The following is a 26828-nucleotide window of genomic DNA, read 5'->3' on the forward strand; positions in this document are numbered from 1 at the left end:
TCGTGGGCCATAACCCACTTCATCAGATCCATGGATGCCATTTGGATGCTACGATAATAAAATAATTATTAATAATTTGGTGAAAGTGATCTGTGCAGGCCTGCTGGTCAACAAAAGCACAATAGCAGTAGCTTTGGTTGTTGCTGCTGTACTTAACTGAGAAACAGCTAAATCTGTTGCTTCAATTTATGGTTTAATTAATTATAGAAGTTTTATATTTTCAATTATTCAGATCTTATAAATTGTCATTTAATTAAATGAGAATTTCTGGACTGTCGAGATCTACTCCCCATAGGATTGCATTACTGTTCTGCAATTTCAGAAACCCATTCTACATCTGTACTGCAGCTGGGCCATGTGAGAGATCTGTGATAAGCCCTGTCCTGTGCAGTCCAACATCTCTCTCAAGGACACAAACATTAATGTGAAAAGGGAATTAGAGCTGGAAACAATACAAAACCCCAGGCCTGATCACTCCTGAGCCAGAGGTTTCAAAATCCATATTGAAATCTGTCAATTTCTGTCCAAATGTCAAGCAGTTGACATTTGGTGCAACACAGAGATAGTTTCAAGCTGCAAACTCTGATCCGGTGGTTTTGGCACATGTTAACTATAGTTTAAGTCTGTCAAAGTTGTACTATTTTTAAATAACACCCCCCTCAAAAAGAGGATTTCTAGTAAGTTTCCACTTAGATTCGTACTTGTCCCTTGATTTTTAGTCCAAGCTGCTGGAGTAGTCAAGGATCGTAATTCAAACAAGGACAAAAATGCAAGTTTACAGAAAGTTTTTACCCCTCACATAGCATTCAAGTGACAAAATCTGTTTGTTAATACCCCCAGATAGCACTACATAGCAGGCCCAGTGGCACAGAAGCAATGGATTATGATCCAGATGTCATAACAAATTTGTGAATTCAATCTAGTGACAGGCAGTAATTTTTAGTCTGGAGAGATAGTGAATTGCCATCTCTACAGAGCACCCTTGTGACTCACCGTTCAGATATCTTACGAGAATATAGTTCATACAGTATCAGCACCTTCAATAATCAGAATCTTCCAAAGTGTCCCAAATGTCAATATTTCATAAACACCATCATTTATGTTGTCCTGTTACAATCTTCATAAAATATTTTAGCTTTGCATCTAATATTTCTTAGTGAAGGAACCGTAAATTCCCCAAACTGCATTTCCCTTAGCAGGGTTGGCTAGGTGCTGAATGTGTGTTACTTGCCTACATGTCAGAGCAATAATAGAATGTAAAGAAATGTGAATATTGAAAACTTCATAGCACTAATATTTACAAGGCAAACAACTTCATGAGAAGTATGCAGAAACAAAATGTAATTACTAAGGGAATTCAAGTTTCAGAGTAGCAGCCGTGTTAGTCTATATCCGCAAAAAGAACAGGAGTACTTGTGGCACCTTAGAGACTAACAAATTTATTAGAGCATAAGCTTTCGTGGACTACAGCCCACTTCTTCTGATGCACCAAGTTACATAAATTTAAATAACACTGCTTTAAGAGTCCTTCTACATGATTAATAATTTAAAAAGTAGAGCCAACCTTAATCTGACAATAGGCATTTTACTGAGAAATTATTTCAGTTTCTAGATTCATTTGAGAAAAGTTGCAATGAATGAGGAGGAGGGGGAAGCTTTTGGTTAAGCGATAGCAATTTCGCAATGAGCTGGTGATTCTTTCTTGGGTGCTTTCATGGGGTGTATGTACCCCATACTGGTCCAGCAACCAAAGAGTTAACACAGGCACAGCCGGTCACTCCTGGTGGGCAGCCTCACAAGAGCTAGGAGGATAAAAGGACTGGGAAACTGAAGGGTGGAGCTGTGGGGTGGCTACCAGAGGAGTGAGCAGGCTGGAGAAAGGAGCTCCTGCCAGCAAGCTACTGAAGAGCTGCCCAGAGAGAACAGCAGAAGGGTATGAACTGACCGACAGACTGGAGAGCCTGCAGAGACCCAGGGGCAGGTAGGAAAGAGCTCAGGGCACGGTCAGAATCAAAGAACCCTGATCCTGATTATCTAGCTCAAGGGCCCTGAGCTGGAACCCAGTATAGTGGGAGGGCCTGGGTTCCCCTACCAACCCCTGATGGACTTGAGAGTGAAGAAAGGTTTTCAGAATCCTGGGCACCAGGAATAGACTGACAGCCTCACTAGGCCAAGTGAGTGTGGGGACTGCACCACACTTGGCCAGAAGGGACACTGTTGCACTGACGCATTGCCTCACAGGTGCCAAGAAACTCAGAAAGTCCTGTGAGCTGAAAACATGGATGAAGTTTCTGAAGTTCAATTCCGTTGTGACAAGCATGGGAAGACAAGACAGCAGAAACCTCAGTGCTCCAATTTCTCTCCCACTGCTTTTGCCTGGGGTTTCATTTTTGAAGCACATGATTTTGGCAGACTGGAAGCTGATTAATGCAATGTCAGCGCCTAATAAAGATTTAAACATAGGTGAGGTTCCCGTTTGTGAGAGACCTAGTATATGAGTCAGTTGGTCTTCTGGTTAGCTTCTTTCTCTACATACATGTCATATGTAACATAAGCCCAGGGCGGAGGAAATAAGCGTGGTCATCTCAAGAGGTTGTCTGGCTCCAAGGATGGATTAATTTGAGTGTATATTTGAGAATACTAGGGTAGGATTAATTTGGGAATAGCCATAATGTACAGATCACTCCATTGCACTTCAGAGCTCCCTTCTACATTAAACAGATTTCTATTCCATTCTGGCTTACTGCCTTCAGTGACTTCATTGTTCACATGGATAATAGCTCAATTTGTCCAAGGATCTTATGGCTGCTATAAAAGAACACTATGGGTATATCCCAAGTGATTTCTTGTTCTATACAGATGGCGTCTTGTAGCCCATAGAACTAGATTAGCCTTTTATTTATCCTTATGTAATGCAAAGAATTTGTATCGTATAAGACATTGGCTTAAGCAAATATGCATGAGTAAAGTGGGCCTATGACGCTTAGCATATATAAAATGGTTTGACAAATTACCTTAGATTTTGGGGAACTGGGAATAGCTTGCTCAAGAGAGTGAATTGGTACAGAACGATACCAGGCAACTGCAGGAACAATGAACTGATACTGGGTTTGGATATTTTAGGATAGAATCATTGGCAGATGTTTAACCACAAACTTGCTTTAGCAATGATGATGAATGTGATAATAAGCTAAACGGCATTAATATATTAACCTTTAGTTGATAAGGGCATACCAATATTACAAGGCTGAGGAAGTTAGATTTGGACATGGGAGGCTGGGCATCTGAATGAATATTCATGATATTACCCAGGCCCTATAATAGGCCAAACCACCGTGTAGCAGGGGCCAGCTTTCCATCACTGACCCTACAGCTCTTCATTCTTATTTATCTACCATTGACCTTTGGACATTGGGTGTCTGGACCAGGGACAGGGCTTTGTGTCTCACCTCCAGGTCCCCAAGGAAGGGTACGAGTTGATGTCATGCTCTGCATATGCTCATAGCAGTATTATAGCATTAGGGATATCTTATATTTGTTTATGTGGTTTGGAATTTTCTTGCCTTTACTGATTTAACTAAAAGTAACTAAGGCTTTTCTTTTGCCTTTAGTGTGAGTATCTTTGTCTTACACCTCAGGATAACCCTACAAGTTATTGAACTTGTTAGTTTTAATTCTGTGGAGCCTGATTCGGAGATAGAAACCCTATTACACACAGCTCAATAAAATAATATCAATTGGCAATCAATATAATTATTAACCATTAAAGGCATCAGGCTACAATCCACAACATTCCCAGCTGCTTTCCTCAACAGGAGAGCAAAATGTATATCATAGTGCACCGAGGGCAGAATTAGGGTTATATAGGTAACCTTAATCCTGTCATGACATAACTTTCAAGTGTTTGAGTTTGGACACTTAATATTGTTAACTTAAGTTTTTTGGGGGGAGGTGGGAATTGATATGGAACTTCCTAGTCATTTTAAAAATTGTTTAAAAGAAAAGCAAATGAAAAATAATTCCATTATATGCAACTGTAATATCCCTCATCATCAGGATTTAAATCTGTGACCTTTAAACCTGTAGCAAGACTTCTGCTGCTTGAGCTAAAAGAGTAGCTTAGGGTATGTCTACACAACCCGCCAGATTGGCGGGCAGCGATCAATCCAGTGGGGATCGATTTATCGTGTCTAGTCTAGACATGATAAATTGATCCCCGAGCACTCTCCCATCGACTCCTGTACTCCAGCGCTGCAAGAGGCACAGGTGGAGTCGACAGGGAAGCAGCAGCAGTCAACTCACCGCGGTGAAGACATCACGGTAAATCGATCTAAGTACATCGACGTCAGCTACGTTATTCACATAGCTGAAGTTGCGCAACTTAGATCAATTCCCCCCTCCCCCTCCCAGTGCAGACCAGGCCTTAGTTAGGTAGCAGCAGCAGACCAGCCAGTAAATATCTGAACTTAGTGGGGGCTCCTTCTGAGCATCTGAAGTCTGCCAAAGTTCTCCTCAGGAGGCACATTTGTAAAATCTCTCTGCATAAATCATCAATAGGGCTAGAAATGCAGGATATTTACCACTTCCCCAAAGACACCTAATGACTTGAGCTACAGGAGTAACTATTAGTTAGCAGCAGCAGTAGGCTGTTAACCACTGTGGACTAGCCATTAGACGATAAACACATAACACACTACACAGTGCATAACATATGCAAGGGTAGTAGATTTACAGACAGCATACCCAAGCGCACAGATTTGGCAGATTCTCTCTGATGTGTATCATGGCTAAGATTTAAGTTTGGCATATTACAAGTCTGGGGTCAAGCCCAAAGTCTACCAGAGTGAGCTTGTGCAATCTTTTAGTTAATCCTGTAAAATGGAGAAGGGTGTAGGCAGCATGGTGGGGGACCGGGAGAAGAGTATGAAGATACTTGTGTGCCCCATGGGGTAGGGATAAGGTCTTGCTCAATAATAAGGTGATCAACGGCACAAAATTAATAACCACTTTGTAGAAGAGGTGAGATCAGAACTCACAATCTTGTCTTCTGTGCTAGTACCTACTCCCATAAGCCTAATAGTATTTTGCTAGAGGAAAATGGCAGGATTAAGATTCATTATGTCTGTGTCTCATACAGAGATTCAGTTCTGTGTGGCTACTTCAGAACAATTCAGAAACCTCAGTGGGGCCTAGGATCAGGCATGACCTCTCAAGGGCCCTTCCAGTCCCACGACCCTATGATAGTACAGTTGGAATGTTCAGAAAATTAAGCAGCAGAAAATGTCTGGACATGTGCAAATAGCAATTCTCCACAGCTTATAACTTAGCCAACTCTAGGCAGATTTAAATGTCTCTGACCTCAGGAATCACTATTCCCCCTGCCAAACTTAAAGTCACAGCTCTAAATAACAGAAATGTTTTTGCAGTTTAAAGAAGTCAAAACAATTTTTCAACATAAAGAGGCCCATTCCTGACTTAACTAGGGATGTGTGCATGTAGGAATTGCCCCATACTAGGTCCTGGTTGGAGTGCGTGGGGGGGTGCCCTCTGGCACCAGTGTGAGTAGAGCAGAGATCTGCCCTCTCCCCCCCAAGCTACTCACTCAATTCAGTGGAGTGAGGGAAATGATGGGTTCCCAGAGCAGCCATTCTTGCTATTGAAAGCCATGCTGCCCTTTAAGCAGTGTAGCTTTCGGAGCTGGGTTTCTCTACGATACATTGTTAATTAGGAAATTTAGAAAATCAGATGCCAGGAATCACACTTTGGCTATGAATAATAATAGTTTAATTGCCCTTTACTTTTTCATTAATAGGGGATTTTTTTCAAGTAATAGTTTACTAATGGAAAATTAACGGATATATTTTACTTTTGGTATATAGTTGCAACAGAAAGCCATTAATCTGTTTCATTATCTTGGAAATGTTTCATCTGTTTTAGACATTATTCTTTTAGCGTGCAGACATTTCTGTTCCACCTCAAAATAATTTGAAAAGAAAAAAAGTCAGTATATATGCAATTATTGCTCCACTGTTGTGATTCAAGCTGACATATTGGGTGGGGATAGCAAAATTTTAAAAATCAGTCAATTAGTTGCTCAGATGCCATGGTAAAGAGCAGAGCAGAGATTAGCTATAGTAACTTATTTTAGAGCAATTTGGAGACAGAACTAAAATACATGATGAATGTCAAAGAATGTCTCAGTATATTTTAAGCATCTATACTAATATTTTTCATACATGGACTATTTTAGTGGAAAGAGATTGTCAGCACATATGAAAGTAAGGCAGCTCAACTAGTGCTAGGAACCAGTCACAAAATCATAGAAATTAAAACTAGAAGGGATCACCAATTTGACTTCTTGTATATCAAAGGCCTCCAATACAACCCAGCACCTGCACACTAAACCCAATAGCCAAAATTTGACCAAACTGTTACAGCCCACAAAAGATCAGGTTATCATGTGGGGCACAAAATAAGAGGGACTGAGGTGCACCAGTACCTGAGGCCCTCCTCAATGGCAGGTAAATGATTAAGTGAGATATGCACTTAAAACAACTCCATAATTAATGGTCTCAAACACAATTCCTTTCCCCTTCCCAAGCCCTTCCTACTTCTTAAAGTAGAAGCCTTTTCCTCTCCGACCTCTGACATCAAATCATTTTGTCTGTTTTTCACAATACATTCAATGGAAACCTTTATTCCCCATTGCTGTTTCAGGACAATTTGTCTAAGGAAGTGGATATCCCAGCATCTGGCAGGGGCCTTCAGCATTGCAATTAGAGTCCCTTTGAATCCCTAGGGACCAAGAGAGATCTGAGTGCCCGTAGAGTGTTCAAGTACAGCATGCTGGATGTACTAATGTGGACACGAGAACGAATGGATATAAACTGGCCGTGGGGAAGTAGACGAAGGTTTCTAACCATCAGAGGGATGAAATATTGGAACAGCCTTCCGAGGGAAACGGTGGGGGTGAAGGACCTGTCTGGCTTTAAGATTAAGCTAGATAAGTTTATGGAGGGAATGGTTTAAATGGGATAACATGATTTTAGTCAAATAAACATCGTGCCATCGCTGGTAAATAGTATCAATGGCCAATGAGGGTCTGGCTGGAGAATCTTGCCTACATGCTCGGGGTTCTACTGATCGCCATATTTGGGGTCGGGAAGGAATTTTCCTCCAGGGTAGATTGGCAGAGGCCCTGGAGGTTTTTCGCCTTCCTCCGCAGCATGGGGCAGGGGTCGCTAGCTGGAGGATTCTCTGCTACTTGAAGTCTTTAAACAACAGGATTTGGGGACTTCAACAGCAGAGTCAAGGGAAAGGGGTTGGGACGGCTTTTGTGGCCTGCATCATGCGGGAGGTCAGACTAGATGATCATAATGATCCCTTCTGACCTTAAAGTCTATGAGTCTATGAGAGCAGAAATCAGAGAAATTTCAATGTATCAAGATTAAGAGATCTTACAAAAATGTTTTTCTTAAATAATTCCTCCTTTCCTTTGTGTTTACTCATTTCAAATTCAAAAAAATACCTAGCTCTCATAGAACACTTTTCACCTTTATTTCAAAGCACCTTATGAAGGATGGAAATTATCCCCAAATTACAGATGAAGTAACTGATGCTTAAAGAGGTTGAGGGTATGTCTACACTACAGAGACTACACTGACATACCGGTGTCAGCATAGTCCTGAGAGTAGAAGCAGCCTACACTCTCACCACCAGAAGGGGGTTTTCTTTCAATGTAGTGAATCACTTCCCCAAACAATGTTTGCTAAATTGACAGAAGCTCTTTTCTCTAGACATAGTTGCACCTATGCTGGGGGTTATGTTGACATATCTATGTCTCTCAAGCCCTGACTGACCTATGCCAATATAACTTTTCAGTGTAGACTAGGCCTAAGTGACTGCCCATTGACTCACTATATAGTTTTAAGAAAGAGAACCTAGGATCTGACTCCCACTCCAGCAGCTTTCCCACTGGCCCACTTTGCCTCTGATAAACACTTTAAACCACTGAAGACCTTAGTAGTTCTTAGCAAAGCGATACATTTAGCTCGTCTTCTCTCTTCATAAATCAGTATCTTTAGGGGGAAAAAAGGATTAAGAGCCAATTTCCAAATTCTTCCAATTTTTCAGATTCTTTCTGGGGAAGCAGGGAGTGTAAGATTTCACTATATAAGATGGTTTATATAAGAACATAAGAACGGCCATACTGGGTCAGATATCAGGTCCATCTAGCCCAGTATCCTGTCTTCCAACAGGGGCCAATGCCAGGTGCCCCAAAGGGAATGAACAGAACAGGTAATCATCAAGTGATCCATCCCCTGTCACCCACTCCCAGGTTCTGGCAAACGGAGGCTAGGAACACCATCCCTGCCAATCCTGGCTAATAGCCATTGATGGACCTATCCTCCATGAATTAATCTAGTTCTTTTTTGAACCATACTATAGTCTTCGCCTTCACAACATCCTCTGGCAAGGAGTTCCACAGGGTGACTGTGCGTTTTGTGAAAAAATACTTTTGTTTGTTTTAAACCTGCTGCCTATTAATTTCATTTGGTGACCCTTAGTTCTTGTTTTATGAGTAGGAGTAAATAACACTTCCTTATTTACTTTCTCCATACCAGTCATGATTTTATAGACCTTGAGCATATCCCCCCTTAGTCATCTCTTTGCCAATATGAAAAGTCCCAGTCCTATTAATCTCTCCTCATATGGCAGCCGTTCCATACCCCTAATCATTTTTGCTGCCTTTTTCTGAACCTTTTCCAATTCCAATATATCTTTTTTGAGATGTGGCGCCCACATCCACATGCAGTATTCAAGATGTGGGCATACATGGATTTATATAGAGGCAATATAATATTTTCTGTTTTACCATCTATCCCTTTCTTAATGATGCCCAACATTCTGTTTGCTTTTTTGACTGCCACTGCACACTGAGTGGATGTTTTCAGAGAATTATCCACAATGACCCCAAGATCTCTTTCTTAGGTGGTAACAGCTAATTTAGACCCCACCATTTTATATGTATAGTTGGGATTATATTTTCCCATGTGCATTATTTTGCATTTATCAACATTTAATTTCATGTGCCATTTTGTTGCCGAGTCACCCAGTTTTGATAGATTCTTTTGTAGCTCTTCGCAGTCTGCCTGGGACTTAACTATCTTGAGTAGTTTTGTATCTGCAAATTTTGCCACCGCACTCTTTACCCCTTTTTCCAGATCATTTATGTTGAATAAGACTGAGCCCAGTACAGACCCCTGGGGCACATCACTATTTACCTCTCTCCATTCTGAAAACTGACCATTTATTCTTACCCTTTGTTTCCTATCTTTTAACCAGTTACCAATGCAGGAGAGGACCTTCTCTCTTATCCCATGACTGCTTACTAAAATCCAAATATATTAGGTTTACTGCTTTCTCTTCATCCACTATTTCTGTAATTCTAGGAGGTGGGAGGAGAGGGAAAGCGACAATCAAGTTTGTCTGAAAGATTTTCAAACTTTTGATCTTTATATTCCAATGCAGTGATTTGTTATAGTTTAGAGAGCTAAGCAACTGTTCATTTATACATCACAGCTATTCCCCATTTAACCCATAATAATTAAAACTAACAATATTAAAAGTATTTATTAGCTCTAATGATGTATAGCGAAGTGTTTATATGTTTTGGCACATACTAGTTTCCTAAGTTAGGCCCTGGTCCACCAGGATACTTAAGCAAATGCCTACATTTAAGGACTTGAGTCGTCCCACTGACAACAGTTGGATTACTCACATGTTTAAGTACCTCAGTGACTCACCTTAACACATAACAAATTTTAAATGTAAACAACATTATTCATGCAGATTTAACTGTAATTACTGATAAATGAGATTTTATAGAGCATTTTTTATTCTGAACAATCCTAAAAAATCTCAGAGATTGCATATAAAAACATGATCCATCCATCACTGAAATGCAGCTCTGAGGATGAATACAAGCAGCTACTTTTTGACAGTAACTCCTTATTGCAGTTATTTTTAGGAGGGGCTGTGAAAGATAACTTCAGCTGAAAGTACACTGGATATTTTTAGACAGGCATTTATTCTTACCCAATTTAGATACCTTGGCAAAATTAGTGGCCCAGGGATATTGAAAAAAAAATAACTCTATAGACTAGTTTTTAACTCTGTAGATTATTTTCAAGTGATTTATCTAAATATGAACAGAAAACAAACAGTTGTATTTCACTATACAAAGTGAGATTATTTACCTGTTCTATAACCTGAGTACTTCTAGATGCGCTGGTCCCCATTTGTATTCCACTGTGGCGTATGCATATGCACCATGCACCTGAGATTCGAAATTTGTTCAGCAGCGGCCACTGTTCCACACCTGTGCCTTTTGCCTCCTCATGCTCCAAACCAAGGGCATAATGGGTGGTGCAGACTGACCACTGCTTCAGTTCCTTCTTTATGGCTAATAAAGTCATGAGCTGAAGTAGAGGGAACAGAGGGCAGGTAGTGGAATACAGACAGGGACTACACATCTTAAAAAATAGTGAGCAGGAGTCCAATGGTTCAAACAGAGTTTTCATGAGTGCCACTAGAACAAGATTAAGATCCCACATTGAAGTTGGCTTGCTTACAGGAGGAAAGATCCAAAGTAAGCTTCAAGGTAGTGGATCGTTATCAGATGAGCAAAATTGGAGTAGTCATCAATGGGGGGACGGCAGGTGCGGATAGCTGCCAAATGAACATGTACTAAGTTGAAAGTGTGTCCTGAAGTCTTTAGGGGCAGGAGGTAGATCAGGATAGCAGAGATGTCTGATTCTTCTGGATAAGTGTAGTGGTTATGAGCAGGGCCGGAGCAACCCATTAGGCGACCTAGGCCGTTGCCTAGGGCACTACAATTTGGGGGGGCGGTGACCACGGCGGTATTTCGGTGACGGGACCTTCTGCCGCCTCTGTGAGGGGCGGCATTTCGGGGCGGGACCTTCCGCCGCCTAGGGCAGCAGAAAAGCTGGCGGCACTCCTGGTTATGAGCCCTGATGGAAAATATTTTTCACTGGGCTACACAACAATTGTTTAGTAGACTCCCTTCTATTATTGTTGAGAATAGACTAGACATCTCCTGAGCACAGTCTCCAGGTTGATGTCCATCCAAATACCAAGCTGTCAGATGTAGTCAGTCTGGATTGGAATGCTTGATATTGCCTTTGTGCTGCATCAACAGGTTCTGGAAAGTGACATGCAGATGAGCTGACAACTGAAGGAGGCTGGGAAACCAGAATTGTCTGGGCCAAATGGGAGTGATCAGTATGACCCATGTTTTGGCCAGCTAGATTTTCCTCAAGAAACGAGGTAATAAGGGGCTGGGGGGAAAAGACATACATTATTTGTCCTAACCAGGGACCAGAAGCGCATCTCCCATGAAATTCTGACCCAAGGTCCCCCAGAGCAGTAATTCACACACTTTTTGTTCTTGTAGGATGCTAAGAGGTTGCAGGACAAGGAGCCCCAAAGATGGAATATGATCTACTGAGTCATGAAGCGGTCACTCGTGGTCCTGAGAGAGGCACCTGCCGAGGATGTCTGCCTGGGTGTTGGGTACTCTCAGTATGTGCACTGCTGACAGAATTATCTGATGTCAAATACACCAATTCCAGAGTTCTACAGCTTTTATATGGGGGTGGGGTGAATTTCACTCCTCCATGTTAGTTTACATAGAATAGTATGGCGATGTTGGCCCACATCACTAGAATGTGGTGAGACCTCATGATGGGGAGAAACTGTTTGGAAGCCTCTCATACCACTCTGAGTTCAAGCTGGTTTATGGGCATTGTGGCTTCTTTCACTGCCTAAATGCCTTGTGCTGAATGTTCACCCAGGTGGGCATCCTAGCCAAAACCAGTGGCATCTGCGATGAGAGACTTCTGTGGTAAAGTCAGAGTGAACAAAACTCTGTTGGTCTTTGTTCTCCCACTAATTCAGGGAGACCCTCATTTCTTGACAGAGGGAGATTAGTTTGTTTATACTGTCTGAGCAAAGCCAGCCTGAAGACAGTCTCCCAAATGAGGTTACATAAGTATAAGACCCTGTTACCCAGGAGGGTGAGACAGGAGTACATTTGCAACTGTGGGCTCTCTCAGTTGCATGGCAAGAGGTTTGACACCTGGAGCCTTTCCTGTGGGAGGAATGCCTTGGCTGCAATCAAGTTCAGGGTTGTTCCTATAAAATCTATAGATTGGGTTGGCATGAAAAAAGAACTTTTCAATATTTATGCACAATCCTAGAGACTGCAGGATGTTGTAAGTGGTTGCTGTCAGCACCTCTTGGTAGGACTTCCCTGTCAGTAACCAGTCCTCTACGTAGAAGAAGACTGATGACCATTGACAAGAGAAGTGAGCTGCTGCAACTGAGAACTTTGGTAATACCTTGGCACCGTTGCCAGGCTAAACCTTGTATTGGAAATAGTCATTCCCCAAAGTGAATCACAGGAACCGTCTGTGAGATGGGTGGATGTCCATGTGAAAATAGGCGTTCTTCATATCTAGAGCTGTAAACCCATCCCCTCTGTACAATGACTGGATGATAGATGCCAAAGGAAGCATTCTGAATCTCAGCTTGCAAATAAAAATACTGCATTGTCTTAGATCTGCAGCCTTTCTTCTTTGATCTGAGGAAGAAATTTTAGTAGAACCTCTTCCCTCGGTGTTGTAGAGGTATTGGTTCTATGGCTCTTTGAATGAGGAGGGAGACTACTACTTGGACAAGTCTCCTCCTATGAGAGGGATCCCTGAACAGGGACAGGGAAGCAAGGTTTGGAGGAGGAAGAGAGGAATTTTGTGTACCCTGATATTATATCAAGTCTTTGTCTGTTGTGATGTCCTGCCAAGTATGGAAAAAGTGAAGAAATTGAAGAAGAGAAGACTTGGGTAGCATGAATGGCATCTGTTGATCATGGCTCCCAAAAGGTCTCATCAAAAGTATTTCTTGACCTGGGGCTCAGGCTGGAAAGGTGTTGGAAGAGACATTTGTTAACTATGGTGTATCACAGGGATTGGCAACCTTTGGCATGCAGCCTGCCAGGGTAAGCACCCTGGCGGGCCGGGTCAGTTTGTTTACCTGCCACGTCCGCAGGTTCAGCCGATCGCGGCTCCCACTGGCCGCGGTTCACCACTCCAGGCCAATAGGGGCGGCAGACCGTGGCCAGTGGAAGCCGTGATCGGCTGAACCTGCAGACGCAGCAGGTAAACAAACCAGCCCGGTGCCAAAGGTTGCTGATCCCTGGTGTATCATCTGCCTCTTCCATGGAGGCTTATGAGGGCTGGGCACTGTATGAGGTCTATAGGATATGGTTTTGTGGTACTTTCTCTTCAGGCCAATTCCAAGGAGGGATGCTCTTGAGTCTTTAAATGAGTGCAAAGACTTCATCTGGCTTGTTGCTAAAGAGATTATTCCATTCAAAGGGCAGGTCCTCCCTGGATTGTACATTGTGAGGAAATCCCGAAGAGTGAAGCCATAATGCCCTGTGCATAGCTATTGCTAAAGCCATGGCCCATGATGCTGCATCAGCTGCATCTACAGAAGACTTCCAGGATGATCCAACTATCAGCTTTCCTTACATATCCTATAGCAAGCTTGGTGGCATGCTTCTTGGTGTACCCGGAGGTGGAGGGGGAAGGGGAATAGGAGAAAGGGGTCTGATCAGTCTGGGTCAAACTGTGGCCTCACAGCACATTCCATAAAGTGTTTGAGTTTGTCTTCCCATGCCTGTTTAGTTCAGCTGGGAAAGGATTGGTAGGTGTTGCAGCTGGAGACAATGTGGGCTTCTCCAGATACAAACACCAGAGTTACGGACTGACCGATCAACCGGACACCATGTGAAACCGGAAGTAATCAATTAAGCAGCAGCAGCAGAGACAACCACAAAAAAGCAAATACTGCACTATGCCTGTATTGCATCTTAAAGGTAGGCACATCTGGGTTGCTTGTCCCCACCCCACCCCCACGCACGGGTCAGCCACAGTGTGCACCGCTTTCACCCCTCACCGCCCCACACTGGGAGGGAGAGGCACTGTTTTCACTCTCTCTCTCTCACACCCCCACCGGGACAGGGACAAGCTGGCAAACTCATTCCAACCCAGGGAAAGAAGCTGCCTGCAAGGATGTTGCCGGCGCTGAGGAGGAAGCTGAGATGCTGCTGAAGCCTGCCCTGGAGTGTCAGCTGCTGGATCTGGAGCCCGAACTGTTCTTTGTTCAGAGTTACAAACATTTCAGTGTTACGGACAACCTCCATTCCCAACTCTGAGGTTCTACTGTAACTAACACTAATACTATACTAAACTAATGGAAACTATTTAAGTGATTTAAAATGATATATTTACTCATTCAAAAAGGAGAAGCTTCGGGAACACTGGAGAAGTTCGGTCTCAGATCATGCAGCGGTAAAATGGAACTGGAGCAGCAGTTGGGCCACACTGCCCCTTATGCCCTCAGCTTGGAGAGCAAAGGGGCAAATGGTAAAGATGCAGCCCAACAGACACCGCTAAAAAAATCTGATTTCAGGCTCATGGTGCACATGCATTCCCCACAATGGAAAACACATAGGGACCAGCACTCAAAGAACTATTTTATTGCTGATTTATTCATGGGAGGTTCTTAGATTCTTTTTCTAAACTCATTTGGGTACTCCTGAATAAATGAAACAGAGTAAGGAATGCATCTTTCTTTTTAAAAATCTGTGAGTTACAAATACTCTGTAAGGGAGCTTTACCAAATTTTATGACCCACTCAAGAAATAAATGCTGCCCAATTTCTTTGCACAGGAAATCATTCAAAACAGAAGGAAGTATTGGGAACTATAAAGTTAAATAAACCAGACTATATATCAGGTACATTACCATTACATATGCCAGTCTTCACTTTCATTGGGTATGCAGAGCAATGCAAGCCTTTCGCTTCATGTTTATTTTAGTTCCAAATTGATGGTAGTGCTTTCCTGCATTTTTCATCTCCATCCAAGTTCACTCATTTCTCTTGTTTATTAACTTGATGATTGCCTAGAAACCCTATTCTAATATACATCTAAGAACTTCTGAATTTTATTACCTGTTGTTTGTTTTACATTTCAAATATGAGAAACATTTTGAATGGAAAGTGAACAGAGGCTGAACAGTTACTCACAGTCTCTCCAGGGATCTCAGTCCAAAGAAAGAGCCATTCTTTAACCACAAGATCTTGTTGTTACTCAGAATTCTGCAAAAAGTCATAAAAGAATCTGGTTAACAGATCATGACAATTTCCCTGAGTAAGAACATGTAATTACAGTAAATGATGTCGCTGTAAAATACTAATCACAAAATTCTCTGCTTCATTTGCATTTTTCTTTATAGCAGTAAATATAATAATCATTTTCACAAGTATAAAGTTACATCTTCAACATTCTCCTGTTTAACAAGCAAGTAAGTCAACAAGTACAGCATGGTTCCGTGTGAAAACTGTGAAATTAATAGACATCTGCACAGTACACATTTGAAAAACAGCTTGTGAATGTTAATTTTTATGCTTGCATAAGTCAACAAGCTGGGTGTGTGGATGAGGGTGGGGGGAAGGCGGAAGTATATGAAGAAACCGCTTTCTCCAGGCAACAGGACAACAGTGGAATTACTTGGGACCTGCTACAACGGTGATGAACCCTTCCTCCATCTCCCCATTTTCAGATCCATACGCCCAACAGCAATAACCTGCTCCCTACCACACTGAAATGGAGCTAGAGGGAAGTACCTCCCCACACAGTTCTAGGTTTTGCAGGAAATTCAAATCTACTTTTCTAAAGTAGCAGAACAAAAATCCTTCCACATTTATCAGAGAAAAAGATTCTTTTTTTCTTTCATATAGCATGTTATTTTAAACTTATCAGATGCTAATTTATCTAGTAGTAATTTATCTCCTAGTATTTCCTACTATAATTAAAATATAATGAACGCTTATTTTGAGAGTGCAGAGGTCTTGCCAGAACAGACTGCTGCTGGAGATGTGGGTGTTTCAGAGCCATATTGGCTCACATACGTTGGGATTATCCCAGGATACAATCTTTTTGTCTAGAAGCAAGCAGGACGATTAATATGATAATGGATACCTCCTTAAAAATTACATCAAGAACTGTGTTTCGGAATCTAGCACATCACCTTGAAAATTCCACAACTTACGGAAAGTTTGGTTCTCTATAGCAGTGTTTGTAGCCAAACAACTCATATTGCTTAGACTGAAGAGCAGACTGCTTCCAGAAGTAGGAGCTTGGCACAGTGACTTGGCTGAGCTGGCAGCTAAAGAGTGGGTAAAATTTCGGAGAAGAGGGACCACAGACAAATTTGAAAAGATTTGGTCTGACGTTTTAGAAATTTTTGATTGATGCCTAGTGGATGGACACTAAGATGTCGCTTTCCTTTCCCTCCCTTTCCATTCCTTTATCTTCCCCTCATCCCTGATTTTTTCAAGGGGGTGAATCAATAAAATATTAATATAAAACATTGAGATGTTGTGCACCAGCATATTTTGCATAGACATAATCTCTCAACCTGCCAAGGCCCCAATAGGGAACACAGTGTGTGACAAACTCCCAAAATGAGGGACACAAAAATAATTATCCAGGCAGGAAAATGTAATATGCTGTGGAATTCAATCCTGTCACGTAAATAACTCTTGATGAGTCATGACTTTTTTGAGACTAATGTAAATAATTTTCAACAATAAAAATGAGGGGATGCCCAATTTGTGTATAACTTTAGGACTATATTGAGTGACAGCCCTCAAAATAAGGAACTCATCAGAAGTATGTATCAGTGCAGTGCATCTCATTTAAATAGATTCCATAAACAAGAAGTTAGTTTAAAAGGAATTAAGACTGGTTAAGTGTGACACTTCTCCCCCCCCCCCAACTCAAATCCTTAAAAGCAAGGAAATCCTTAGGTATGCAGCAACCCTTATGTGTAGCCTTACATCCTCAGAAATCATTTCCACTGACAATGACTCCCCATTTTCACAAGATCTCCATCAGATAAGGAAACATACTACACACAACACATCAACTCTCTTCCACAGTATAACACAAAATCTTAAACATAACCTAAACAACATTAGCAAATAAACGCCACAGATTAAGCATGTGCTCTGTTATGGGATTGTTAATTAAAGGTCAAAGTCAAAACAGGGCTAGTGTTTGTTCTGATTTTGTTTTATAATCTCCTGAACATCTAAGGCAGCCATATTTGATGCATATGGGTGGAATAGTTTTAAAATTAAGCATTTAAACTGAATATTTGACACACATACTGTAGAATTTTGCTGCTCTTTTAGGTATTAGGGGTTTTTTGGAGTTGTTTTTTTAATTCTTTCCTTCCCTTTTATTGATCTAAACTTTTAAGACCAGCAGAGTTTGAATCAGCCCATGGAAAATGAAGTCCCCAAGGCTTGGCTTTGGAGGCTCAAAACATGAAATTCTACTTTGTATTATACATTGTGTCATTTGGCTATATATTGTGTTATGAAGAGATTGTATTTTGAGGTATATTGTTATGGCAGGGAGTATAAATATTACACTTGGACTGTTCAGTATGACCCAGATTTAGAAAGATCTGTGTACCTTAGAACTCCCATCTCACTTTGGTATGATACATGCATTCCTGTCTTCAGATATTTGCCCTTATATGTATATATCATTTGGTTTTTCCAGTTTTCAAATAATTATATTCTGGATATAGAGACAAGATTTAACTCTGCTGACAAACTCCATTTGTCAACATAATGTGTGTTTCATACTGCCCACCACCTGAATTTGCTTCTGTTTGGCCCTAATAGCACAGATACAATCCAATATTAAATTATCTGCATAAGGCAATTTCCTTGGACTGGGAACATAGTGAAGGAAAATATCTTCATGATGCTAATAAAACATGGTTGTTTTAAGTTAAACAATGTGGTCACATCCAGTCACTATGTTTGCCTATTTTATTTTTTTCTTAAACATGATTCTTTTGGTCTTCAAAATTCTCATTTTTAAAAGACCAATGTGAATCCCCCCAAAAAGTTTAAAAATTAGAACTAATTAATTTTGCATTTCTAAAAACTTAACCTTAAACTGTATAGGTTTCAGAGTAGCAGCCATGTTAGTCTGTATCCGTAAAAACTGTATACAGACCTTTGCATAGTGACTAGGTTTCCAACACTTTATTTTTCTTCATTGCCTCATCTTGTATACGTCAACTGCCAAGAAGGTTTTATAAACATGATAATGTAAAGACAGCAAATGCTTACTTAATTAAGTATAGTTAAAATATGCAATTCAAGCCAAAAATGCAAAAACTTTGGTCATGACTTCAGAAAAGTGTAATATCCAGATAGAGCAGATGAAAATGGTTTCCTCATAAACAAAGCCAGTCACCAAGTTAGACTGTTCTGTTAATAGTATGAACTTCAGCACTGGCAAAATTTAAGTTATCTAGCAATATTGTACAATACAATATAATGTAATACATACTTAATCTTCTTTGCTAAGGATATTCACTGTGGGGATATGAAAGAGACAGTCATATGGCCATATAGTGGAGTATCTTGATATGGAATAGGAATAGGAATTTTAAATGCAAAAGGTTAAACAATAAACTCTTCCATGTAACAGAAGCCTGGCCTGAGGTCTGTACTCAAAGTTCAATTTATTCTGAAAACCTCAGTACATTCTTTTCTTTACCAAAGCACCTGAAAGAATGAAAGATGTACCACATGTGAGCAGAAGAATGTTATATTTTCTCACCCCTTTGTTTTTTTGTAAATATGCTTCTAAGTCTGCTTCTAGCCAAATGCAGCATTTTGTTTGTAAACAGAGACAAAATCTAGAAGTATGTAGAAAAATAAACACAAAGAAGCATCTTTTTTAATGTAGTTATCTATAGGATTCTTGTTTTTATGTATCTAATTACTTAATTATAAATCAGCAGTTGTAATGTATGCTGTGTTTCTATAACATCAGAAACTGATGCACTTGTGATTATTTTGATAAGAGAACATTAACCTTTAACTTGAGGGGTTTTTTTTCCTCCTTATAAATCACAGCACAACACTACATGTTAAATATGTCACACTTACGATCTACTATCTCAGCATTTTCACTTGTCCTATATTTTCAGATGTGTTAGTTGATTTCAGTGATAAAACACATATTGCTAAAACAGCTGCCTACTTGCTATGTTAAAGTAATTATCAGTTTCCAGCTGTGTGCTAGGAGCCTTGCATTTTTAATTTTTTATTCAAATGAGACAAACATTTAGAAGATAAACGTTTTATTTCTTCAAGTGCCACTTTCAAAAGAGTTTGTGTTTAAATGTTTTACTTTTTCTAAATAGTTTCCTGGCAAATTTTCTATGTTGCCCTACCTGCATTTCCCCTCTACCTCCAAAAAAGATACTTTCCAGCTTTCCTTTTTCAAAAAAGTACCTTTAAGTAATATTCATGTGTACTGATCCAGCATTCGTGGGTCAGTGACAGACCCATACTAGCGGGCTGAAACACTAAATCAATCAGATATTTTAGTATTAAGGATTCTAGGCCTCTTGATATGGAATAGGACTTTTAAATGTTTTACCCAGATAACGATTCCACCACAATTAGGAAGATGGGAAGTTATGATGGGGACTCATACCAATTATATTAATATAAAGTCATAAAGTCATAAGGTCAAAATATAAAAAAAAAAAAAAAAGATTAGCTGTAGCACTCATAAGGGAAAGCCAGGGTTATATCTATCTGCATCCTGTCCCTTTACAGAGTGGAGGTCTAATAAAGAGACCAAAGGAGACCGCTCTGGGGAGCAGTGTGTGGTTGCAGGAAAAGAGGTTTTTGGTGCTTGCTCTGGACAGACTCAGCAGGAGTAGGGCTTGCATAAGCTGTGCTAGTTTTTTTGGATACGAAGTTCAGTGAAACTCCTGTTTTAAAATAGTCCTTGGTCTGGGAATATAAGAGACTAAACATTAAATCAATAACTAATGGTAGGTTAAAGAAAAAAAAAATCAGTGACAAGATCATGGAGAGTCTTTGATACTGGTATATCTTGAGATAATGGAATTTTATTTGCAGGTAAAGATTTAGTGTCTACATAGATTTTGTGCTACAGAAGTGTAGAGGAATTTGTCAGGTAGTCCTTCACTCAGAGACAACTGTTCTCAGCACTCTGACACAAAGATCCATGTTGAGGCAAAGGTGTTAGTCCGATAGGATTTGGTGAAGGAGTAAAGAGATCAGACTGTACCTTTCCATCTCTTTAACTGAGCGTCTGACTCTAACAAAGTAGCACCTACAGAATGAGTGGAATAACCCTGACACTCAGGAAACATGGGCTTTCAAAGCAACAATTCATTCTGGTGGAATATATATCAACATATGTGCATTGAACTCAGCCATTTGATGGTGTCATCATGAGCCAGGTGGAGGGCCAGTAGGCCACCATCGAAATACGTCAGTGGGCACTCAAAGATATGCTAAAGCCTCAAGTTGACAGCAGCTCCATCACAGGTCATTAGAAAAAAAACCATTTAAAGAGACTGGCCGCATAGCTGCCCTGTTCTGTTCGAAATCGGTTCAGAGATGACCACAGGGACCTTGGTAGATCAAAACCTGATGGACAGATGGGTCAGTGATGAAAGAGTGATCAGTGACTGTTGTCACTGATCAGTCATTTTGTCAAGCAGATTCCACTGTCATGTCCTGTGGTGCCATAAATGACCATAAAAGGCGTCTAGAAAACAGGCGAGCTGGCTGATGGTTGAAGAGTTCTGCATAGAAAGGCAGGTTGCTATTCTCACAGGTGTTGGCCAGCAGCATGACAGAGGCCTTCTCACAGTGAATATGGGGCGGTGTTATGTTATTAAGTATCAATAACCATGGCAACAGAGTTGCCTGTAAAGTCACCGTAACAATACTCATAGCTTTGTTAAGCTTTACATTGACTAGCCTCGTGTGAGATGAGCAACACTAGACAGAAGCATAGTACTCTGCTGTTGAATAGCAGAGGGCAAGGGCTGATGTTCTAAGTGTCCAGGCACTCGCACCCCAGGTTGAAATTTATGGCAAATTGTTCCGAATGTTGACTTCGGCTGCCATCTTCCTCAAGTGGTTGCAGTACCTTAATGACCTATCCAATGTCACACTGAGGTAAACCAGATTTGGATCATGCTGAAGGTGTTGGCCACTGAAGAAAATGTTTAACTCATGACTTGTACTTGCATTACACAGATGAAATACACTAGAAACGATCATGGAAAAGCTCAGTAGCAGATGCCATTGACTACAATAGTCTGCCATGAGCTTCATAACATCATTCAACCTTGTTAATTTCTGAGAATGACTGAGCTTGGTAGCTGCAACAGATGTTGTCGGCATAGATAAACTTGCGTGAGGGTGTAGTTGGCAGGTCTCTGAGGTACACATTGAACAATAATTGGTGAAAGAACTGAGCCTTAAGGAAGACTGTTGATCTGACACTTCCAAGGGTGACAGCAGTTGCCCACACATACTCTAAACTGCCTATTTTGGAGAAAGAGCTCTACTACTTCGACCACCCAATGTGGGGCAATGCGAGAGTTTTTAAACAAAAGGCCTCTGTGTCAAACTATGTCATAGGCAGCGGTCAAATCCAAGAAGACAGCTCCTGTCTTTAGATTTTGTTGAAAACCGTTTTTGATAAAGATGGTCAAGGCCAGAATCAGTGTTCATGTCACACTCCCTATCAGTACCTGGCCCAGACAAGTTAATGATCCAACCAGTGGACCAAATTCGGCGACAAATCCTGATTATGTGCCATCTGACTGTGACCTCAATGTATCGCCATCCTTCAATTTTCTGATGGAATAAGGTTAATTTATAGGCCTAGACATCCCTTGTAGATTCATAGATTCCAAGGCCAGATGGGACCCAGTATAATGCAGGCCATAGAATCACCCCAATTTAATTACTAGAGCATATCTTTTAGAAAAATATCCAGTCTTGATTTTAAAATAGTCAATGATGGCAAATCCACTACAACCCTTGGTAAATGGTTCGGGGGTTAATTACTCTGATCCTTAAAAATGTACACCATATTTTCAGTCTGAATTTGTTTAGCTTGAGCTACCAGTCATTGGATCACGTTATACCTTTCTCTGCTAGACTGAAGAGCCCATTATTAAATATTTGTTCCCCATGTAGATACTCAGGGAATGTAATGAAGTCACCCCCATCCTTCTCTTTGCTAAGCTAAACAGATTGAGCTCTTTGCGTTTATCACTATCAGGCATGTTTTCCAGTCCTTTAAACATTCTCACAACTCTTTTCTGAATCTTCCCCAATTTATCAGCATCCTTCTTGAATTATAAGCACAGGAACTGGACACAGTACTCCAGCAGTGGTCACACCAGTGCCAAATAGAGAGGTAAAATAACCTCTCTATCTCCTTCTCAAGATTCCCCTGTTTATGCATCCAAGGATCACATTAGCTCTTTTGGCCACTGCATCATTCCAGGAGCTCATGTTCAGCTGATTACCACCACAACCGCCAAATCATTTTTAAAATCACTCCTTCCCAGGATAGAAAGCTAATAGGAAGTTAGTTCTGTCATTAGACAATGAGTGTCACAAGCATTTCTTAAGTTACTATGTATTGGTGTTGTAAACAGATACGAGAATGTAGCAAGTCCACTTGACATTACATCTTTCTATAGGCTGACTGCTTAGGTTGGAATCTTTTCAGATTGTATTTCAAATCTTGTGCATGACAAGCTGACAAAACTATTTCAATTCCAGGATAGAGTGGTTGCCCTCATCTTTTATTAGAACAAAATTACAGCAATAAATATCAATGAATCTTTCTTTGGAAGACTAATAATGGACCGGATGTGTCATGTTCTAGGTTGTTTCATCTCTTTGCATTAGAACTGCAGAGATAGGACTGTTAGGCAGAGAGAAGGCGGGGGGCAGAACCAGGTACCCCATAAATCAGCAGTTGGAAAAAGTGTGGGAGGTGAGAGTGACATTTAAAAATATCTTTGCTGAATTGGCGTAAAGTGGGGTGGGGAACATTTACATTGAGATGCTGTGGTATAAAATGACAGACTATTTTTAAGGTTTATAATGCTTCTTCCAAGTAAACAACATATAATGTTTATCCCCACAGTATGCATAATTCATTTGACAGTTGTAGTATAACAACAACTTAGAATAGAGCTTGCAACACAAAATAGCAGGGGGTAAAAAAGCCATTGTAATTGTGGGCTACATATTGCAGAGATAAACATCATTGTCATGGATGAGGACAATAACAGTCCCATTCTTTAAGATGCTGATGATACCAAAACTAAAACAGCACACATAGCTTGGATAGCTGAATTCCAGAAGGATATTAACCTTAACCAGTTGGAGGGGATTTAGAGAACTATAACAAAATTATTAAAAGTTCCAGAAAGGCTGACGTACAAGGAAAGAATGAAGCATTGACAGCTTCCCTAAATGAATAAATAGGATTGCTAGCCACCTACAGATATTGATGTCTGAACAGGATAGAGAGGGAACTGGTGTTTGAGGTGTTCTAAGGAGAATTGGGAGTCTTTTTATATACACGTCACTTTTTGTCTGTATGGAAATTTACAAACAAAGTAAATCATGGTGTCTACCCAGATGAGTTTGAGCAGAAGGAAAACAAACAATTTCAAGAAATATTTTTTTAACAGCAATGTCTATTAGACTATCATAAGAGTGCAAAACATTCCCTAATCAAGTAAGTGTCAGTACTCCTCCTGGAGGAGTTCACAATCTAAGAAAGCATTTTACGAGCTAAATTATGTAGTCATCAATACTCTTATTCTCCCAGTCCTCACCTGTCCTCACACCACCTTTAGTACCTCCCCATTCTTTTACCAAACTCCCATCTCTTGACAAAATTATTTTTTCACTAGCAATATGGCCAACCCCAAAGATTCAAAAACCATGAGTTGGACCCAAATTCACTAGAATAGCTTAAAATGGGGGGGGGGGGAAGGGGAGGATAATTATACATTTAGGAATCTTTTTATTTGCCTTCTGTTTGAGTCTTTTGGGTGCTCTTGGCTCAAGTTTTCAAGATTTTCTCTGCAACCAGAAAAGTTAGAAACTTACTTCTTTAAAAAAAACAAAAACTGAAATTCTCACCTAATCCCATGCCTCCAGGTGCTGGGGCTTCAAATTAAACACCAAAAGAGCTTCTGATTCATACTGAAATTGTGAGAAATGACAACACTGCACTAGGGGAAATTATGTGATTGAACCCTCCCTTGCTTAGCCCAGTTCTCCTCCTTTCCTCTTTGAGAGCTCTGGGCAGTGAGGGTATTGACTTTATGGTTGCTCAAGGGCTAAAAAGAGAATATTTGTGAAAGATTGGCACTGCATGTGCTTCCATAGCTCTGTGTATGCTCCTACAGCTGTATTTCATGCTGAGGGAGTGCAGAAAGGCCTTAAAAAGCTCCTTGCCATCAGTGCAGGTGAGGAAGGATAGCTTCTTTCCAAGAGGAAGAAGGATCATTTCAGAGACAGAAATGTTGCTTCCTGTTGCTTCACTCCTTTCCCTGCAGTAGCCCTCCACAGCTCTGTCCCCTTTGGCTATTTTTTCCTATGCTTGTGCTCCCCAGGGGAGAAGCAACGTGAGTGAAAGTCATCTGTCACAGTGTTTGCTTAAATGTGGAATGGAGCAGTGAGGAGAACAAAGGGCATTTGAAGAACGGCTTCACATAAATCCCCTCCACCACATCTCCACCTGAGACCCAAACCCTAATCTTAGAGGTAGTCTAGATCTGAGTTCCACTGCCTTACCCCTCTCTAGTTAATGTTACACTGAATAGAGAGAGAATGTAACTTTTTCTGGATCACCTTATGTCACAGCAGGGTAAGGTATGAAGAATCCAGTACTCCACAACCTTCATGATTCCTTCTTGAGATAGCTAAATATCAAGCACACCAGCGGAGGCACTGTTCTCAATTTAGGGCTTATCTACACTTGAGATTCACTACTCCACCACAGACAAGTCACTTAGCCTTTTAGTTCCCCAGTCGTAACTTGGAGATAATAGCACTGCCCTAGCTCACAGGAGTCTGGGGAGTATAAATAGATTAAAAATTGTTTCAGATTAACTTGATTTTTTCCCAAGATAAGATGCCTTGCATCCACATACTGAATATTCTTTCCCACCCCAAATTATCTGGTGTCTCAAGTGGAATTAATTATTCCATGTTGAAAATGAATTTACTGATATTCAAGGTGAGTTTTTCTACAAAGTGTGGAGGCAGCCCCATTTTAAAATCAACTGTTCTGCCTCTGGAAGTCCTCCCACTGATATCCCAAATTGCTTTGCTGCACACCAGTGTTGGCCTTTCTGTTTATCTGTGAGCCCCTCAACTCCCTAGGATCACCTTGACCAGTTGCCACCTGTCCATTTAAATGCTGATGCACAGCCAGGTGTGCTCCTTTTGCAATTCTAACTCATGGCATGTTCACATAACCAAAGTAACAGACTGATTACATAGCAGCCACATACAGCAGCCATGCCTTATGATTTTTATGGTCCATTGCTGAGGTCCTGGACTTCCTTGCCTTCTAGGCAGAGAAGACAGTCCAGTTCCATCTTATCAGCAGTCACCAGAATACCAAGATATGCATAAGGATAACCAAGCCACATGAAGGAGAGGGGGCACTCCCAGGACACAAACCAGTGCCGTAACAAAGGAAAGGCTCTCCAACAGGGTTATAAAAACAACAGGAACAAAACCAGGATCTCTGGTAGAACTCAGGTGGTCTGTGCCTACCATGAGGAGCTGGAACACATGTCTATGAAGGAGACTACTACCAAACCCCAGCATGTTGTGGACACCACCGAAAACACACCGAACACCACCCTGAGCAGGAGACCTGGACAGGCAGGATGTCTTTGACCCACAAAGCCCTGACGTAGAGACAGTGTCAGACAGCGCAAGGCAGAAACCCAGCCTGGCAGTGCTGGGGAGGGGACCTCTTCCAGTAAGTATCATAATACAACCGTAGACGGTGATTTAAACAATTTTCTTCAGGTAACACCAGGGTGCTGCTGGGAGTTAGGAGTCTCTCCAAGTAATTAAACAGGCCTTGCAATACAATGCCAATGCATATGCACAGCCAGTTTGTATTAATGACCACCAGGAACACAGCACTCCATAGTGTTTACTCCATGCTGCCTGACATCGGTTTGAAAATGGCACTGGTTTGCAAATCAGATGAATTGTGGGATGCATGGAGAGGAATCTTGTAGGGATTAAGTATTGTTTATACATTATTTTGAGTTATTTGAATGAATGAAAGGGCCTTTTAAATATTCTTTGCACTTTTGATCATTTCACTGCACATATAATATTTAAGATGAAAATAAGACATTTAATTATAATTGATGATAATACCACATGAGTTTGTAGAAGGATCTTTTGGTGTGAAAGACACAATCGAAGCCTTCAGTTGAAACTTATTGGAAAATAAACCTCTAGGGTTAAAACCTAGACACAGTATTTTCTTTGGAACAAAAGTATATTGTTCTCTCACTATCCTTGCTGGATGCTTTTCCACAACACTCCTTCTGGGTGGTATAAGAGACTGTTAGGTCACATTAAAAATAACAATGGCAGAGAATTCTTGCATAAATCATTGCAAATCTGCTTTAATTAACTAAAACACATTTGAGAGCATGTTTATTCAAGCAACACCACAGTCCAGACAGTGAAACTGAACATTCACATCACTAGCAGAACACAGAACTCTAGTC

The 26828-nt window shown here is 40.8% G+C and overlaps 1 protein-coding gene across 4 annotated transcripts in view; it reads right to left on the minus strand.

Moving 5' to 3' along the window:
- Window positions 1–26828, minus strand: part of ADGRA1 (adhesion G protein-coupled receptor A1) — a 502175-nt gene that overhangs the window by 383056 nt on the left and 92291 nt on the right. For 3 of the 4 annotated variants that reach the window (XM_065552125.1, XM_065552124.1, XM_042856772.2), the window contains one exon: window positions 15175–15246. Coding sequence is in view for 2 of the 4 variants with exons in the window: in XM_042856772.2 (XP_042712706.2) it covers window positions 15175–15246 (72 nt within the window). In the remaining 2 variants the exon portion in view is untranslated. Of the gene's footprint in view, window positions 1–15174; window positions 15247–18187; window positions 18211–26828 lie in introns of those variants that run through there. The other variant, XM_065552123.1, reaches the window with a different exon arrangement.

Source organism: Chrysemys picta, chromosome 7, assembly GCF_011386835.1.
Source record: "Chrysemys picta bellii isolate R12L10 chromosome 7, ASM1138683v2, whole genome shotgun sequence".
Classification (NCBI taxonomy): domain Eukaryota; kingdom Metazoa; phylum Chordata; order Testudines; family Emydidae; genus Chrysemys; species Chrysemys picta.